At 40.2% G+C, this 18103-nt stretch overlaps 1 protein-coding gene across 50 annotated transcripts in view; it reads left to right on the top strand.

Moving 5' to 3' along the window:
• The window catches only part of LOC127072933 (cell adhesion molecule Dscam2-like), a 68822-nt gene extending 50979 nt beyond the window's left edge, over positions 1 to 17843 (top strand). For 25 of the 50 annotated variants that reach the window (XM_051014077.1, XM_051013835.1, XM_051013932.1 and 22 more), the window contains 18 exons: positions 6265 to 6384; positions 6467 to 6640; positions 6724 to 7020; positions 7098 to 7459; positions 7535 to 7906; positions 8002 to 8188; positions 8262 to 8549; positions 8643 to 8912; positions 8988 to 9219; positions 9291 to 9467; positions 9544 to 9710; positions 10033 to 10272; positions 10590 to 10757; positions 11293 to 11430; positions 12009 to 12199; positions 12279 to 12633; positions 12998 to 13055; positions 14231 to 17843. In XM_051014077.1, the coding sequence (XP_050870034.1) occupies positions 6265 to 6384; positions 6467 to 6640; positions 6724 to 7020; positions 7098 to 7459; positions 7535 to 7906; positions 8002 to 8188; positions 8262 to 8549; positions 8643 to 8912; positions 8988 to 9219; positions 9291 to 9467; positions 9544 to 9710; positions 10033 to 10272; positions 10590 to 10757; positions 11293 to 11430; positions 12009 to 12199; positions 12279 to 12633; positions 12998 to 13055; positions 14231 to 14315 (3881 nt within the window). In that variant the 3' untranslated portion in view covers positions 14316 to 17843. Of the gene's footprint in view, positions 1 to 57; positions 352 to 715; positions 1010 to 1345; positions 1637 to 2051; positions 2340 to 2769; positions 3052 to 3976; positions 4265 to 6264; positions 6385 to 6466; positions 6641 to 6723; positions 7021 to 7097; positions 7460 to 7534; positions 7907 to 8001; positions 8189 to 8261; positions 8550 to 8642; positions 8913 to 8987; positions 9220 to 9290; positions 9468 to 9543; positions 9711 to 9807; positions 9991 to 10032; positions 10273 to 10589; positions 10758 to 11292; positions 11431 to 12008; positions 12200 to 12278; positions 12634 to 12997; positions 13056 to 14230 lie in introns of all 50 variants that reach the window. The other 25 variants (XM_051014050.1, XM_051014032.1, XM_051014041.1 and 22 more) reach the window with 10 other exon arrangements.
• The last annotated feature ends 260 nt before the right edge of the window (positions 17844 to 18103 follow it).

The raw sequence follows: 18103 nt of genomic DNA, 5'->3' as shown, positions 1-18103 counted from the left end.
TTTCGTTTAGGATTGCTAAGTCAGAATAATTGTTATACCTTTGAAAATCACTTACAGTCGCGCCCCAAATAGTACCGTTTTCGATCAGCGACGAGCCTGCAAATTGGGGAGAGGCGGTCTCGGCTGTTTGTACGGTCGGAAAGGGTGACTTACCGATTGAGGTTTCGTGGGCTTTAAACGGTGAGCCCATTAACGACGCCAATCACGGAGACGTTTCTATATCGAGCACTGGAAAACGGGTCAGCCTGATGACGATCGAGGCCGTAAGCGCGAGGCACGCCGGGGAGTATACTTGTACAGCCTCGAACGCAGCTGGAGCTACTAGTTATTCGGCTGTGTTAGCAGTAAACGGTACACAAAGGGGCTCGGATACTTGTTCCTTGAATTGAGATAATAGAAAAATGCATAGAACGATGTGTTTACTCTGCCATTTAATTCGCGTGCACACGTAATTAGCTACTAGAAACATATCGAAGCGACAATGCTTTCTTTTCTACTAATGTTTGAACAAATCGCATCTTCCATGAATGTAACACGATTCTTACGATTGCAGTGCATTTTCTGTTTCACCTTTGAAACAATCAACATGTTTTTCTTTGGTTCTTCCAAAAACCATCTCCTTCGTCCTTTCTATATCACCTTTCTCCTTCATTATCCAAGGACGTATGAAAACGTGCCCGATGAGAGATTGATCAGCGTTGACGATCTTTTTTAGTCGCACCGCAGATCGCGCCCTTCTCGATCGGGGATGAACCGGCTAATTGGGGAGAGCAGGTTTCGGCGATTTGTAGTATCGTCAAGGGTGATTCACCGATCGATATTCAATGGAGCTTAAACGGCGAACCGATCACTGCTCGCACGCATCCAGACATAACGATCCAGAAAACAGGCAAAAAGACGTCTCTACTGACCATCGACTCTGTAACCGCGCACCATGCTGGCGAATACAGTTGCGTCGCGAGCAATTTGGTTGGATCCGTCACTCGATCGGCCGTTCTCTCGGTTAATGGTATTTGAAAGGCATTACAACAACAACAACGTTAAAAGCGTTAAAAGCATCGCACAATGCATCCAAACTTTCCATTTAGCAGCACTCTCGTACCTCAAGATTCCATCCCTATACCATTACCTATCTCCAGCGTTATGAAAAAATCGGTTTGTTGAAGAAATTCTAAAAAGAATATTTCTGATTACCTCATCCCTGGACTAGGCCTTGAAAGAAGGATTCTTTCGAAGAAAATAAGATATCGTTTAATCGTCGTTCTTTTTTTTCTCGCGAGAGTTCATTGATGTCTTTGAGCACATGTTACTGTGCTTATTCTTTTCTTGCTGATTCGTGTCACAGTCGCACCGCAGATAGCACCGATATCCTTCGGCGAAGAACCGGTCAACGCAGGTGACTTAGTCTCCGTGCAATGCGTCGTTACCAAAGGCGACTCTCCTCTGGAGATCACTTGGACGTTCGACGGTCGTCCTATAAATCACGATCGAATGGACGTGATTGTATCTGATTCCGGAAAACGCGTGAAGCAATTAACCATCGAGTCCGTCGCTGCGAGACATGCCGGGGAATACACCTGTGTTGCATCAAATGCGGCTGGTTCAACGTCTCATTCGGCCAAGTTGGACGTCAACGGTACACGTACTTCCTGATCTTGCATCAACGATCCCAGCATCTTTCTAATAACTTCCTTCTGCATTGCCTCCTATCCGACGAAACACATTCCTCTTCACGCTCTGTACGCGCTTTATGTTTTCCTTATCTACCTTCATTCTTCTTTCTTTATCAAATTCATTTTTTTCTATTCCTCTCTTTCATTTCAATTTTCTTATCTTTCGTATATTCTCATTTTTTATTTAAACTCGTTTAACGAAACTGAAAATTGAAAAATACCATGGGGTGTGAAAAAGGACGAGAATTATTGGAAACTGAGAAATCAAGAGATTGAAGAACAGAGAACTTCTAAAAGGATATAGAGCAATTATTGGGAACGAGATATCGCGAGATTAGCGAGGCAGTTTCTTCTTTTCTACTTTATTTCTATTTCCAGTCATTCCGAAATTGTTGCCATTCTCGTTCGGAGAAGAACCGTTAAACTCGGGTCAAGTAGTAACGGTACCGTGCGCAGTGGTCGAGGGCGATCAACCCTTGAAGCTCCGTTGGACCTTAAACGGTCATGAGATCTCGCCACACTCTGGAATCTCAGTACTGGATCTTGGCGGAAGAGGCGCCATACTGAGCATAGGATCGGTCCTGGAAGCTCACGCAGGAACTTACACGTGTATCGCGGAAAACCATGCCGGAAGGCATGAGCTTTCGGCCGATCTGATCGTCAATGGTGCATAACGATCTCTCTTTTTTCGTTTCTCAATTCCTTCCTATATTTTCAGTGCCTTAGTTCTAAAGATTTTTCGTGGAAAAAGTCACAAAGAGAATTATCCTCTACCAACTCCTAATCATTTTTTCAGTCCTATAGACCTATACGAATCCACTCGCGTTTCCCTTTTGATTTCTTCTTTCTCCTTTTCTTCTTCATCTTCTTCTTCTACTTCTTCGTCTTCTTCTTCTTCTCGAACACGATCTTGTTCTCAGAGAAAAGCATAGGTTCGTTGAAAAAGTGGGTTAACGAGAGATGTTGGCTTTCCTTTGAAAAAGACGCTAAATTAATGACGTTTGTCTCGTCTCTCTCTCTCTCTCTCTCTCTCTCTCTCTTTCTCTATTTTCTTTGGCCTTTCTATTGCTTTTTTCTCTTTGCCTATTTTCGACAGTCTCCCCGCATCTGCAGCCGTTCTCGTTCGATGAGGCCAACTCCGGTGATCTGATAATCGTCCATTGCGCGGTCGTGAAGGGGGACACGCCGATTTCGCTCAAGTGGTTGTTCGAGGGACGCCATTTAGAAGTAGGAGACGGAGTGGGTATCACCGCGTTGGGGGATAGAGTATCGGCCTTGACGATACCGGCCGTAAGGGGAGAACATGCCGGAGAATATGCTTGCGTCGCCGATAATCCAGCCGGTCGTGCTAGGCACAGTGCACATCTCAAAGTGAACGGTACAGGAAATAACAGAAACGAACGTAGAGGAAATACGCGGCCAGCATGATCGTCGTTGATATTATTACGTGTATCTATCACGCGCTAGTCGAAAATCTGTCGAATTTGCTATGCAAAAGAATGCGAACGAAGATGTTTGAACGGGAAACTAACGTGATTACTATTATATTTTCTGTCTGTGGGGTTGTAGCTCGAGTAGCAATCGATATTAATGAAGATAATATATATATGTATATATATATATCTTTATATTGTAATAACGTTAACAATAATGCATCGTACGTCGTAAGAAATTGTACTACTTGCTCTGTCTGTCGTGTAGTAGTACATAAATACACATGAAGATGTCTGGAAAGTTTACGTTTACCCGATTCTCCATTCTCAACTCCCCCATGACTCTCTCTCTCTCTTTCTCTCATTCTCTCTCTTTCTCTCTTTCTCTCTCTCTCTCTTTCTCTCTCTCTCTCTCTCTCTTTCTCTCTTTCTCTACACAATTATATCTCCTCCTCGTTAATGCAGAGTTTGGTAGGTTGAGTTTTCAAGTCGGGAGCTTTATCCTTTTCTTTTCTCGAGTTAAAATCGTCGCGAGGCCAATGAACAACAACACATCCCGACTCTCGTTTTTTCACTTTTTCCGTTATGCAATTTCTTCGTTAGTTAGTTTCAACAATATCGGAGAGCAGCAAGCGTATTACAAAATGAGAGAAGCTAACGGAGACAGAAAACGGAGAAATGGAATCGCTGAATTGGAAGAAAGAAGCAACGAACAAATAAATAAATAAAAAGGAAAAGAAATAAAAGAAAAAAAGAGAAAAGAAAACATAAAAAAGGAGAGGAAAAACGTCGAATCGTCCTTAAAATCGCGTTAAAATCTGTCGTCGTGGCCGGTTTACCTAGAGCCTCTACTACCGTTACATATTCCAGTCTTACCACGGATCAGTCCTTTCGATTTTGGGGATCGACCGATCTATGCCGGACAGGCTGCTCAGCTAGCGTGCATGGTACCGGTCGGCGACACACCAATCGAGATCACCTGGACCTACGAGGGTCAACTCTTGTCGCAATACATGGGATACAGCGTCGGGAAACTCGGACCACGAACGAGTATACTTCTGATCGAGCCAGTTACCCCAGACCACGATGGACATTACGCGTGTGTCGCTAGTAATCCGTCGGGAAGGGCGGTGCACGAAGCCACGTTACGAGTCCACGGTTAGGGCCCAAGAGTTAAAGGGAGCATTGAAATCGTGATAATGATAATAATGCTAATTGACCATATAAATAACGATATATACATATACATACGTACATATATATATTATATTATATTATACTTATATATGCGTATATTGATTTTGATAATGAGCGACATGATGATTGATGATCACTCGGAATGACAGCAAATGATAATAATAATATCGCGTCGGTTACCGCGACATTTTATGACTGCAGGCTTTATTGATGCATCTTCGTCGTTGCTGAAGCTGTCCTGTTGTGTACAGAGCGTTGCTTTCGTCACCGGGGATGACATTCTCGTCTGCACTGTCCCTCTCTTCTTTCTCTCTTTCTCTCTCTCTCTCTCTCTCTATCTCTCTCTATCTCTCTCTCTCTCTCTTTCTCTATCTCTCGCTCATGTTTTTTTTATTTTTTTATTCATTCCTATGTTACTTGGTTTGTAATTTTTCTTTCCGCCATCTATCTTTCTCTCTATATCTTTCATTTGTCTATATTATTATTGTTGTTATTGTTATTATTGTTATTATTGTTATTATTATTGTTATTATTATTATTATTATTATTATTATTATTATTATTATTATTATTATTATTATTATTATTATTTAGTTTTTATCTTATACGCTACAATTTCGAGTCCACAAGCTTAAAGCCGAGCGTTAAAGATCAGGTAGATCGATCCGAAACCTCCGTCTTCCTCAAGCTTAACAACGGCCTCTCCTTGTGTCTGCCGTTCGTTTAAATTTCGCGCTTAAATCTCGTTTCATTTTTTCTCTTGCGCCTTCCTCGTCAACATTTGTCGACGATCCTTTCGTTGGCTTTTTAATTTTGCCAAGAAAGATCGTGAAAAGTATTGTATATCTCTCTTTCTTTCTCTCTCTCTCTCTCTCTCTCTCTCTCTCTCTCTCTCTGTCACATATACACAAACATGATGAACACATCATACATCACGCCGTACTCTTCTTTGATCTTCATCATCCTCGACATATATATATCATCACTCTCGAATATCGCGCACACGAATATCGCGAGGTTTCTGATAGGTTTTGTTAACTCTCTCGTATTGTTTTGTCGTCGTTTCGTCAGAACGTCGATCAAGTTAGTAGTTCGTCGTACACCCCCACATTCGCGAGCCACAACGCGTCCCAGCTCCAAAGACGACCGACCGACCATTCAAGCACCCCTCGGAGTGTTTCCGAGATTCGTTCCAACCCTTACTCCTTAAGGCACCTTTCCACACCAGCCTTACCTTGCCTTCACCTCACATGTCTCGCCTCGTTCATTTTGTACGTGCATGAGAAGGAAGTAGTCTGTAGTGATACATGCATGCTTTTCTCTCTTTCTTTTTCTTTATCTATCTCTAACTATCTCTACCTTTCTCTCTAACTCTTTCAGTCTCACTCTCTCTCTCTCTCTCTCTCTCTCTTTCTCTTTCTCTCTCTTTCTCTCTCTCTCTCTCTCTCTCTCTCTCTCTCTCTTCCTCTCTCTCTTGTAGCCCTTTTTACTCCGAGTAGGAACATGAAATATGGTCTTAACATGATTTCTTAATGCGGTACAGCATGCAAGCCGTGCTTAAGTACATACATTGTAAAACTTCTTGCATGCACTCTCAGTGAGCTCCTTCAGCAGCCTTTCTTCGTCGATCTTCATACTCTCGGTTCATGCTAGTAGATACCCGCATAGTCATCTCAAAGTCCCGTATGCTTTTATTAATAGTTTGATCTGCTCGTTGCGGTAGCGGAAGCGAATGGATGTTTGCATGTAATAAACGTGATCCGATCTGTCCTGGATCTTTTTGTTCGCCTGCTTTTATGCAGGTAGGATTTAATTTAAACGAAATACTTGCATGAAAATATCATATATTCGATAATTTAATTGAGGAAAGATCTAGGACGATGGAACGATTTGCTTCCGGTTTACTGTTATAATAGATTAAGCGAAAAGAACGCAACGTTAATCGATTTATTCTGTCACAGTGCCACCTCGTTGGATTCTGGAACCTACTGATAAAGCTTTCGCACAAGGCTCTGATGCACGCGTTGAATGTAAAGCCGATGGTTTCCCGAAACCCCAGATCACATGGAAGAGAGCTGCTGGTGAGTATTTTAAGTTTAAGTTTTAATTTTCTGCGCTTTTACGGATCAGCAATAATTATTTATTTTGAATTTCATTAAATAGGCGATACCCCTGGCGATTATACTGACTTGAAACTCAGCAATCCTGACATTAGTGTTGAAGATGGAACCCTTTCGATCAATAACATTCAGAAGACCAATGAAGGCTATTATCTTTGCGAAGCTGTTAATGGTATTGGAGCTGGACTTTCTGCTGTCATTCTTATCTCTGTTCAAGGTAAAATTTTTCTCTCTTTCTTTTTCTTTTTTACTATTTGTACCTAAATTGTTTGCTGATCTCAAGACAACTGATAATTACAGCACCTCCTCACTTTGAGATCAAGCTCAGAAATCAAACCGCACGACGTGGTGAACCAGCTGTATTACAATGCGAAGCACAAGGCGAGAAACCAATTGGCATTTTATGGAACATGAACAACAAGAGACTCGACCCGAAGAGCGATTCACGTTATACCATCCGAGAAGAGATTTTGGCTAATGGCGTTTTATCTGACCTTAGTATCAAGAGAACTGAAAGGAGTGACTCGGCTTTGTTTACCTGTGTTGCAACGAATGCTTTTGGCAGCGATGATACTAGCATCAACATGATTGTTCAAGGTACGATTTTTAAAGTTTCAAAATTGTATATCTTAATCGATAGTAAAGAAATTTTGACCAATATGATTTCCTTGCAGAGGTACCGGAAGTTCCTTATGGTCTTAAAGTATTGGATAAGTCTGGACGTTCGGTTCAATTGTCATGGGCAGCTCCATATGACGGAAATAGTCCTATTAAACGATATGTTATCGAGTACAAAATCAGCAAGGGCTCCTGGGAAACCGATATCGATAGAGTACTTGTGCCTGGCTCTCAACAAAACGTAGCTGGTGTGTTCAATCTGAGACCTGCCACGACTTATCATCTTCGTATTGTAGCTGAGAACGAAATTGGAACGTCTGACCCATCTGACACCGTAACTATCATCACTGCCGAAGAAGCTCCAAGTGGCCCACCAACTTCCGTCCGAGTCGATGCTCTTGATCAACATACTCTCAAGGTAACTATCTCAAAATTGAATTTCCCATGATTCTATAATTGCAAATAGTTTATTAACGAAGTTAAATATATTTAGGTAACCTGGAAACCACCCCCACGTGAAGACTGGAACGGCGAGATTCTTGGCTATTATGTCGGCTACAGGCTTTCATCCTCAGACAAACCATACATGTTCGAAACCGTTGAATTCTCTAAGGAAGATGGAAAGGAACATCACTTGCAGATCATGAATCTTAAGACCTATACTCAATACAGCGTCGTTGTTCAAGCATTCAATAAAGTTGGTTCTGGACCGATGAGCGAGGAACGAAGACAACATACGGCCGAAGGTGTACCCGAGCAACCACCCCACGATACGACCTGCACTACTCTCACTTCGCAAACTATCAGAGTTTCATGGATGTCGCCCCCTCTTAGTGCTGCAAATGGTGTTATTACTGGTTACAAGGTAATAAAATAATTTACATCAAGATTAGATTACGAAGTTATTTTCTATCGTTATATCGATATATTATGATACATATCTATAATGTTTATTCTTAGGTCATTTACGGTCCATCTGATACCTGGTATGATGAGAATACGAAGGATACCAAGATCACCTCCTCCAGCGAAACCATTTTACACGGCTTGAAGAAATACACGAACTACAGCATGCAAGTTTTGGCCTTTACCTCTGGTGGCGATGGCGTTAAATCTGCACCGATCCACTGCCAAACTGAACAAGATGGTAAGTTTTAATTTTGAAAGCATCAATAATATTTCATACAATTTACTGATGACGTATCTATCCTCTTCTTCAGCCCCTGAAGCACCAATCGCCGTAAAAGCACTCGTCATGTCTCCTGAATCGATTCTTGTTTCCTGGCGCCCACCAAATCAACCAAATGGAGTAATATCGCAATACACTGTTTACACTAAAGCTGACAATGTAGAAGAACCAACTAGTCAGAAAGTACCACCAAATCAATTAACTTATGAAGCTACTGGACTTGACAAACAACGTAGATACGAATTCTGGGTAACTGCTAGCACGAACATTGGTGAAGGAGAAGCTTCTAAGATTGTGACATTGGGACCAAGTGTACGAGGTAAGAGTTGAGTTTTCTTTTATTTTACGATATATATCATGTATATATCTTAATAATCTATTTTTTTTCTCTTTATTTATAACATACATATAGTACCGGCCAAGATTGCATCATTCGACGACAAATTCACTGCGACTTATAAGGAAGATGTAAAGCTACCCTGTCTTGCTGTTGGCGTACCTCTACCGGAAGTAACATGGAAAGTACGAGGCTCTGTTCTTCAACCCAGCGACAGATTGAGACAATTACCTGAAGGATCTCTGTTCATCAAAGAAGTGGACCGTGCCGATGCTGGAGAATATTCATGCTATGTTGAGAACTCTTTTGGACATGATACCGTTACTCATCAACTCATCGTTAATGGTAATTGTCGATATGGATAATTATAAAAAATTTCGAATTTGATCGTTTATCAATATTTGATGATCGGGTTTTTAGCTCCACCACATTCACCACAAGTCACTCTTACTGCTACTACCACTAATTCGCTTACGATGAAATTACGACCTCACCCAACTGACAATGCACCTATTCATGGATATACGATTCACTACAAACCTGAATTTGGCGACTGGGAAACTGTTCAGATTAGTTCTACGGCACAGAAATATACTTTGGAAAACTTATGGTGCGGCTCTCGATATCAGATCTATGTTACGGCTTATAATGGGTAAGAATAAGTTTTATGTATATTGATTTAATGATAAAAACATATACGATTCTACATAAACGTATTTTTAGCATTGGCACTGGCGACCCATCAGATATTTTGAACACTCGTACCAAAGGATCTAAACCCATCATTCCTGAAGCAGCAAGATTTATTGAAGTATCTACCAATAGCATCACCCTTCACTTGAGCGCTTGGTCTGACGGTGGCTGCCCCATGTTATACTTTGTCGTTGAGCATAAGAAGAAGTAAGAGCTAAACGACAAATTGGATTAAGAGTTTAAGTGGCGAGTTCGAGATAACAAAGTTCGAATCCTATTTTAGGCATCAGCAAGAATGGAATCAGGTATCGAACAATGTTAAACCAGGCGGTAATTTCGTAGTTTTGGATTTGGACCCTGCTAGCTGGTATCATCTTCGTGTTACGGCTCATAATAATGCCGGATTCGCGGTAGCCGAGTATGAATTTGCGACTTTGACTGTAACTGGAGGTGGGTATACCGTAACTACGTTCGATGCGTTTGAAAGCATCTCGTAGCCGGTGCTAATGGTGGCTGGATTGAACGGTCGCCGTATTTTTTGTTCCAGGCACCATTGCACCGGCCCGCGAGTTACCGGATGTTATCGGTGGTGGCAACGATGAAGATCCGGTGAAATTTTTCATGGCTAATTTGAATTTGGTCGTACCTGTGGTAGCCGCAGTTCTTGTTATAATCGTTGCCGTCATCGTGATTTGCGTTTTAAGAGGAAAAGGCCATGGTAGTGATAAAGGTAATTATAATGGCCTTTTTTCTTTTTGTTTGTTTTGTACAGGTACGATTGCTCCGCCGGTACGTAACGATGATAACAAGAATACCGACGTCAGACATTATTTCCCATGGTTACCGAGTTGGCTCGATGTTAACGTTGTAGTACCGGTTGGAGCTACGATCGTCGTCATTATCGTAGGAATTGTCGTCATTTGTGTCGCATTGTCTAGACGAACCCGAGGCCCGGAACAAACACGGCTGCGAGGTATCTCTTCAGCCGACGAGAAATATTACGAGGGACAATGTATACCAAATTTTTTTTTATTACTTTATTCATTAGATTACGAAAGCAAATCGAATAATCGAGTATCACTGCGACGATGATTTTAATATGAGAAAATTGATATAAATTTTAATATTGAAATGCTATATTATTTGACGCTCAATCTAGATCATTCATTTCTGATCGTGATCATCCTCCCAGTGATTCTTTACCAATCGTACATAGTCATTGGCCAATAATATAATTCTTCAATGTACTAATAATACTTCAATGTACTAACATATCATGATAGAAAACATGCTATTAATGCAAGTAAACACGTTTATTGTTTCTTTCAGATGACGTAGTATATCAACAAACCGGTGTTGGTGGCGCTACACTCGACAAACGCAGGCCTGACCTCCGAGACGAATTAGGATACATCGCACCCCCGAACCGCAAACTTCCACCTGTTCCTGGTTCCAACTATAACACCTGCGATCGCATCAAGCGAGGTACAGTGATAAGTAAGCCACAATTGACAAAAGTTTGATATTTAGATGACTCTCCTTCATTATAACTGTTTGAATGTTGTCGCATCGGCACGAGATAGTTTGACTATATCTTTTTACGGAACACAAGAATTTCGCACAGCCAGCCGACAATACGAATTTCAAAGGGATATTCTTTGTTAAGAACCAACGTGCAAGCAAACACAATACACACGCATTACATCATTACCGTTTAGATTCTGCTACTATTTATGTTGGCTACGCTTAAACATATTTTGCATACCTAAGTATGTACATATACTATATTTTATATATATATACGTGTAAAGATGTATACCCTGCTACAAAGACGAAACATGTTTTTCCTTCGTATGCGCTTATAACGTCGCTGCGCGTACCAAGAATCGAACGTGGTTAACGAAATATCTCTGGTCTTGGTATTATTATCCCGTTTTTTTTAGAAAAGAAAGATCGTTTAAAAGCTAGATCTCGATACACAGCTTGGTAAGCGGCAGCGAGTCGTACGATTGTTGTAGCATATGTTCGATAGGTACGACAGGTTCGTTGAGAAGCCACTCAACGTGGGATCCAAGGAGGCACATGTATGAGGAATTAAATCATTGTGCACCAAGCAGAAGGTGCCCACCTCCACCGCGTATGGGCAGTTCGGAGGGTCTCTCTCACAGAGGTTGGTAACAGTAGTTTTTCTAGGACGAAGGACTCGTTCTCCCTCGTGTCCCGTCGCAAGCCTTCGTCTTTCGCGATTCTGGTAATCACGAACTACAGCCGGTACAGCCACTCGATCTTGCAGCCGGTTTTCGTAAGTCCTCTTCGTGATTATAAATTCTCACAAACGCAGGCATACGTTTCTTTTTTTTTTTCTTTTACTTCTTTTTATTCTTTTTCTTCTTCTTCTTCTTCTTTATCGATGTTGCACGTTCTCGCATGCTACGCTCGTTACAGCCCCAGCACACAACTTACACATCGAACACACTTCAGTCGAATATCTTTCACTTTTCATTCTCTCGATGAAAGAAGTATTTCACTCCGGTGATACATGGATAAGAAGATATATGAAAGGATATGAAAGTAGGAACGTTAAAGCGAAACTACTGTCATGAAAAATGGTGCACGTATATATATCATCGGTGTCATTAATATATTTATCAAACGAGGAAATAATAATCATAGAATTTAGTAACAAATAGAAAAACGTATCTATACGAACTTCATGGCAACGGAGTCTACCCTCGATACTTGTTGCAGGCATGGAAGATGAGATCTGCCCGTACGCCACTTTCCACTTATTAGGATTCCGTGAAGAAATGGACCCGAGCAAGGCTATGCAATTCCAGACTTTCCCTCATCAAGGAAATGGACATTCCGGAACTATGGGACCACCAGTTGGACATCCGACTAACGCTTCTGCTCACAGTCGCTCTGGATCTCAATCTATGGTACAGAGTCTGTCCAAACAGCTCGTACAGAATATTTATCTTAACAGTGGTACAATTGATACATTTTGCGTTTCGACAGCCTCGTCAGAACGGTCGATACTCTAGAGTACCATCCCAAGGAGGTGGCAGCGGAACCCACGTTTTCTCTCCCGAATATGATGACCCTGCTAACTGCGCTCCCGAAGAAGATCAATACGGCTCTCAATATGGACAATACGGTGCTCCTTACGATCATTATGGATCTCGTGGATCGGTTGGCCGTCGTAGCGTTGGATCTGCTCGTAACTTACCCGTCTCTGGATCACCTGAACCACCACCACCACCACCAAGGAACCATGATCAGAACAACTCCAGTTTCAACGACAGCAAGGAAAGCAACGAGATTAGCGAAGCCGAATGTGACCGTGATCAACTTGTCAACCGCAACTATGGCGGTCAGTACAATGAATCCCGATCGATCCAAGGAACGAAGGGCCGAGGATGAACAGGAGAAACACGCTCGATTTCGTATCCGAATAAATAAAGGCAGCAAGTCTGACTTGCGTTCGGATCGTCTAGTTGTGTTTTCTCGTACTTATTCTTGGTTCTCTCAAAATGCTCGTTTCATTAGACATCGTTAGATACTAGGTGTACAACGCGGACATATCGCATGTCGAGCGAATCGCAACGTACACGAATGGACGAGAATCGCTCCGAATTCTGTGTTTCTAATCGTATAGCTTTCCACAATTTGCATGCTACGTGTTGTCGTAGTAGTTTACCGTTGTGTCAATCGTGCCGTGTGTTTTTCTATTTCAGTGAATGCTCGCGGCAAGGACGGCATGACCACCGAGGAGATGCGTAAACTCATAGAGAGGTCAGTAGAGAGCGAATGTGTTTGATTCGCGATCAAACGACACGAGAGTTACCGTTTCTGATATTGTATCTCGATTGAAAATTCACGTTTCTAAGATATCTATTGAATATCGTCGATTCAATTCATCTCATCATCATTCATTTATCATTTAGTCATGACATAAGAGATCATTAATCGTCTTTCAATCATTCATCTTTGACAGACTTTGATTTGAAGTTTTTCATTTTAATGATTCGAACGATAACACTTTTCTATCAATTATATTACAACATTATAGTTACGAAAAATAATCGAATGCACGGTAGATTAGCTCAAGGCTTTACAAATACATTTTAATGCTGTGTCTTTTATCTCTGTCTTTTTCTTGTTTCATGACTCTTTACGCAGGAAGCCGTAAGTTTCTTGATCGTAGAACAGTACAGAGTGTGTTTCTATGAAGATAGATGCAATTTCGTTAAAACATGTTTATAAACGCTGTACCTTTGATAGTAAAATTTTAAGAGAAAAAGAAAAAAAAAAGAAAAAAAAGAACAGGCCAGCCGACGCTTACAAAACAATGCTTGATTATCAAGGTCGACGAAAGACTTCTCTATGCGAACATAATATTTTGCATGCAGTTTTTGGTGGCCGATGCTCTTGGCGTAATTAATTAATAATGTTTTCTTTTTTGACTAATCCAAGGACGATTAGCGATAGAAATAATTTAAAAAATGCCTCTACTGCGACTCATGCTATATTATTATTATCATATATACGCTGTTATCATCATCGCTAGATTACCCTGCTGTGCTAACATGCTAATCATTTATCATATATCACTAATAATAATTAACATTATTAAGTTCGTACAATCATAAGCAATATACTGTAACTAATACTTGTCCATCGTTGTTGCTATAATTCTAGTGCATGGATGAAAATCTTTGGTTCGCGTACAGATGCTGCTAAATTATTATATAATTATTTATTTTTTAGGACGCAACGGACAAAATTAGCCTTTCTAATAATCGCTCCAATAATTCTTTCGCTTTCTGCAGTGTTGTATGCATCTGTACGAGGATGCAAAAACAGAGTTGAAAGAAGTGCTCTTTTAAATAAAAAAGAAAGAAAGAAAAAAAGGAACGAGGATAGCTTTTATTGAAGAACGTTTCTCAAAATTGTAATCGATGTTGCAGAAACGAAGCCACCGGCCGGCAAACCGGCAGCCCCCACGGCGGTCACGGGGGACTCCTCACACCCTACGATACTGTGGCAGTGTAACCTGTAAATCCATCATCATCCATGGTCTTCCGACTCTCTCGTTGACTGCGACCGAAGACTCGAGAGAAACGGAAACGAAGCGCACGCTAACTCTTCCCCCGGTGCTGTCGTCGGTCCAATTTGCAACGATTTTAACGATTTAAAAAAGAAAAAAAAGGAAAAACTAAAAAAAAAAAAACAAAAAAAGAAAAAAAAATCACAAAATAACATCGTCGCGAGTAGATTCCAGAATTCGATGAATTAAATTGTACAAGGGTTGTGCACACGTTTATCAGATGTACGTACGTACGTACGAGACAACGAGCATCGTCCTCGCGACGAGGACCACCTCCTTCGGCCGTCCTTGACCATATCTCGAATGACTTCTATATTCTCGTTGGCCTTATCTCTTTGTTTCTTCTCTCATTTAGATTTCTTCTAATTTTTTTCTTTCTTTTCCCTTTTCTTTCATTTATTAGCATTGATTTTCGCTCATTATTTCATCAAAGGCCAGACTCGAAACTGCCTCTCTAATTGACTGCCTAACGAGGACGAAGGAGGTCGAAAGGTCGACGGCTAGAGAAATGAAAATAATAACAATCGATCAGCGAGTTCGTCACACAAGAGTTGTCTCTTCTCAGATCTCACGCGTTTCGTGATACCCGGCACAGGTTCGCGGACGCTCTCGTACGACAGCGAAACAAAACGAAATAACAATAAGGAAATAGCATACAAACATATAGGAAACGCATATATGAAAAAAAGAAAAAAAAAATAGTAAAAAGACAAAAAAAAAGCAACAACAACAGAAAAAGATCGCGGGAAAAAAGAAAAGAGAAGCGTGCTCTCGGCGACGGTTCATTTTCCGGGGGTTTTACGCGGGAAATCCTAGGTTAAAGGTCATGTCTCGTTCTATTGGACGCATCGAGACGATAATATGAGATTAGTTACTCGCTTTTAAGTCATGGTTGTGCCACACTGCCGCTACCCGCAGGCATATATACATATATACGTTACATATATGTACGTACATAACATATAACGGATATAACGGATATATACATAATATACGATTTATAATTTCGTAACGAAGGTTGTGTCCCCCCGGGGGTCGAAGATATATCGAGTCTCAATGTCGCGGAGAGCAAGTGTAGAGATCGTCGTGTCGTCATCGTCGTCGTCGTCGTCTTCGTCGTCGTTTTCGTCGTCGTCGTCGTCGTCGTCGTCGTCGTCGTCATCGTCCGTTGAGCAGAAACGATGAGAAAGAAAAATGAAAGAAATCCAAATTGAAAACTCTCGCCGATAGACTTATCCGAAGGAAGAACGCGGCACGCCATCGGAAACATGATAAAAAAAATATAATAATAATAAATAAACAAATATAATCCTCATTACGTACTCTCTTTACAGGCTACGCGCACATAAAAACACATTTACACTCACATTGAATCTCTCGCAATACACAAGTTTCACATACAAGCTACACTTGCTGTCGGTTTTTAATCGTCCTAACATAAAAAAAAATTATATATATATACATATATAAATACGTGTATGATGTGAATTCGATGCGTGTATACGTATTTATAGATCTACGCGTATTATGTATTACTGATAATTAATTAGTCCGCTCTAATTACACCTATATTAGCCGCGCTAAATTTTTTGCTCGAGTCGAAGTTCGAAGGATAACGCGACGATGATTATTAGAGACGTAATAAGCGAGTCGAATAAGTAATAAAGCATAACGAGTGAATAAATAAAAGAAACGTAGATAGGCATTAAGTTGGACGGATGGTCGCGAGACGATAATCACCGTTTCTCTCACGCAGCCTAACGATGTGTCGATCATCGTCGATCGATAGAGGACCATCACGTTCGATAAGAATAGAGAAGCAAAGTAGAGAAAGGCGAACTTTCCTGGTGAAAGTGTCCTCTCGTAGGATTACATAGTGCTTTTCTCAAAATATCTAGGCTCTTAGCTAGCTTTCTCATCTTTCGAACGATTAATCTCGTCGTACGATCGACATCGCGCAAGGATGCGATAGCGGTGCGTGTCTCATAGCTTGTTTTTATCACGTCACTATTTCTAGATATATACATATATAAATAAATATAAATATATATATATACATCTATATATATATTTATATATATATGATTAACGTAACATATACATACGTTGTAAGTAGGATATCTCTAGGTGTCGCGTTCATTTGTCGAGGCGACGATACGAGACGGACACCGGTTGGCCGATAATTGTATTATTATTATTATTATTATTACTACGACAACAAATACTTATTAATTATTATTACTATTACTGACATTATTAATGCGCGAAGGAAGAACGTTGTCCCTTTATCTATTCTTGTCGTGGACGACGGAAAAAGGATCTCTTAAGCCCTTTTAATAAATCCCAAAAATTTTCATATCCCTCTAGGATACGATTAGGAATTTTCTATAATATTCTAATATTCGGCCAGCCGGCTCCGACTCGGCGAAGCCGCAGCACTTTACTCATCGATGTGATTTTAGAGGTTTTTGCGCAAAGTCTTGTGTATGTGTTGTTATAATGTAATAACGATCACGCTATATCAGATTAATATAGCCATATTCAAGTCACTTTTACAAATAACGTATATCACGTTTTAATCACACAATGCTCGCTGAGCTTTTACGCTTTTAACGCTTTTTCGAATCTCTAACACTTGAAAATTATGATGATGATAATGATGATGATGATGTTAATGTGATGGAAAAAGAAAGAGAAAAAAAAAAGAGAAAAGGAAGAAAACGAAAACTTCGCATAGCCATACTTTGTAATCGACCTACACGCACTAACTTAGGCGTTATACATATTTGTCGTCAGTGTTTTAAGAGTAAGCAGGTTTAAGGAAAATTTGTGATGATTGCGATGTCATTTAGATCATTAAATGGATAACTTCTTTCTTTTTGTCATTAACGACGCGCACTATCGAAATCCGAATGGCATTTTATATGCAACACTTTTTTTCCCTGCAATGATTATTTTAAGAAATGCTGTGAAAACGATTGCGATGATCGATAGATCGATCTATATATATATATGTATATGTATATATCCACATATATATATATATATGTATGTGTAGGTCGTGAAAGCTTAATTGACTGCGTGCATTTCACACTTTTTCCTTTCTTACGATAATAATGATAATAATAATAATAATAATAATAATAATGAGCGAACGCGGTTCTTCGAGCTTACTGTGGACGGAGTGTTGTACGTCGTTTTTTCCTGTTACTTCACGATACTTTTATTATCTTTATTTGTCGTTGTTTTTTCTTCGTTCTATTAAGTCTATGTGCTTTTTCTTCTTTGCATTTCGTTACTGATAAGATTATATATTATGAGATTTTATTATTGATTCTCGCATATCTCCGCGATTGTAGAGACTCGAGGATCCGCGCGCGGTATACCGTTTCCTCAATGCCCAATATTTTATGTTTTTGTACCAAAGTTGTAGCGTCTAACTTTACGTTAAATAAATAAACCGAAAAAACGAACTTCTCTCTCTCTCTCTCTTTCTCTCTGTTCGTCTGTCTTTTATAGATTAGTAAATATTATCTTCATCAGCGTTGCTCAATGTCACGGTTCAAAATTAGAACTTCGTTAAATTTTTCATGGATTGCAAAATAACTGCTTTCTTATGCCAAAGATAGAAGAAAGTGATTAAATTTTTAAGATATTTAGCTGAAAGTTTTAGTAGAATGTTCTTGTGAATTCGTGAGAATACCGCAATAATAGACGTATCTTTGAAATAATA

Source organism: Vespula vulgaris, chromosome 1 (assembly GCF_905475345.1).
Source record: "Vespula vulgaris chromosome 1, iyVesVulg1.1, whole genome shotgun sequence".
In the NCBI taxonomy this organism is placed as follows: Eukaryota; Metazoa; Arthropoda; class Insecta; order Hymenoptera; family Vespidae; genus Vespula; species Vespula vulgaris.
The sequence above is the reverse complement of the archived record's forward strand: the minus strand, read 5'-3'. Positions and strand labels throughout refer to the sequence as shown.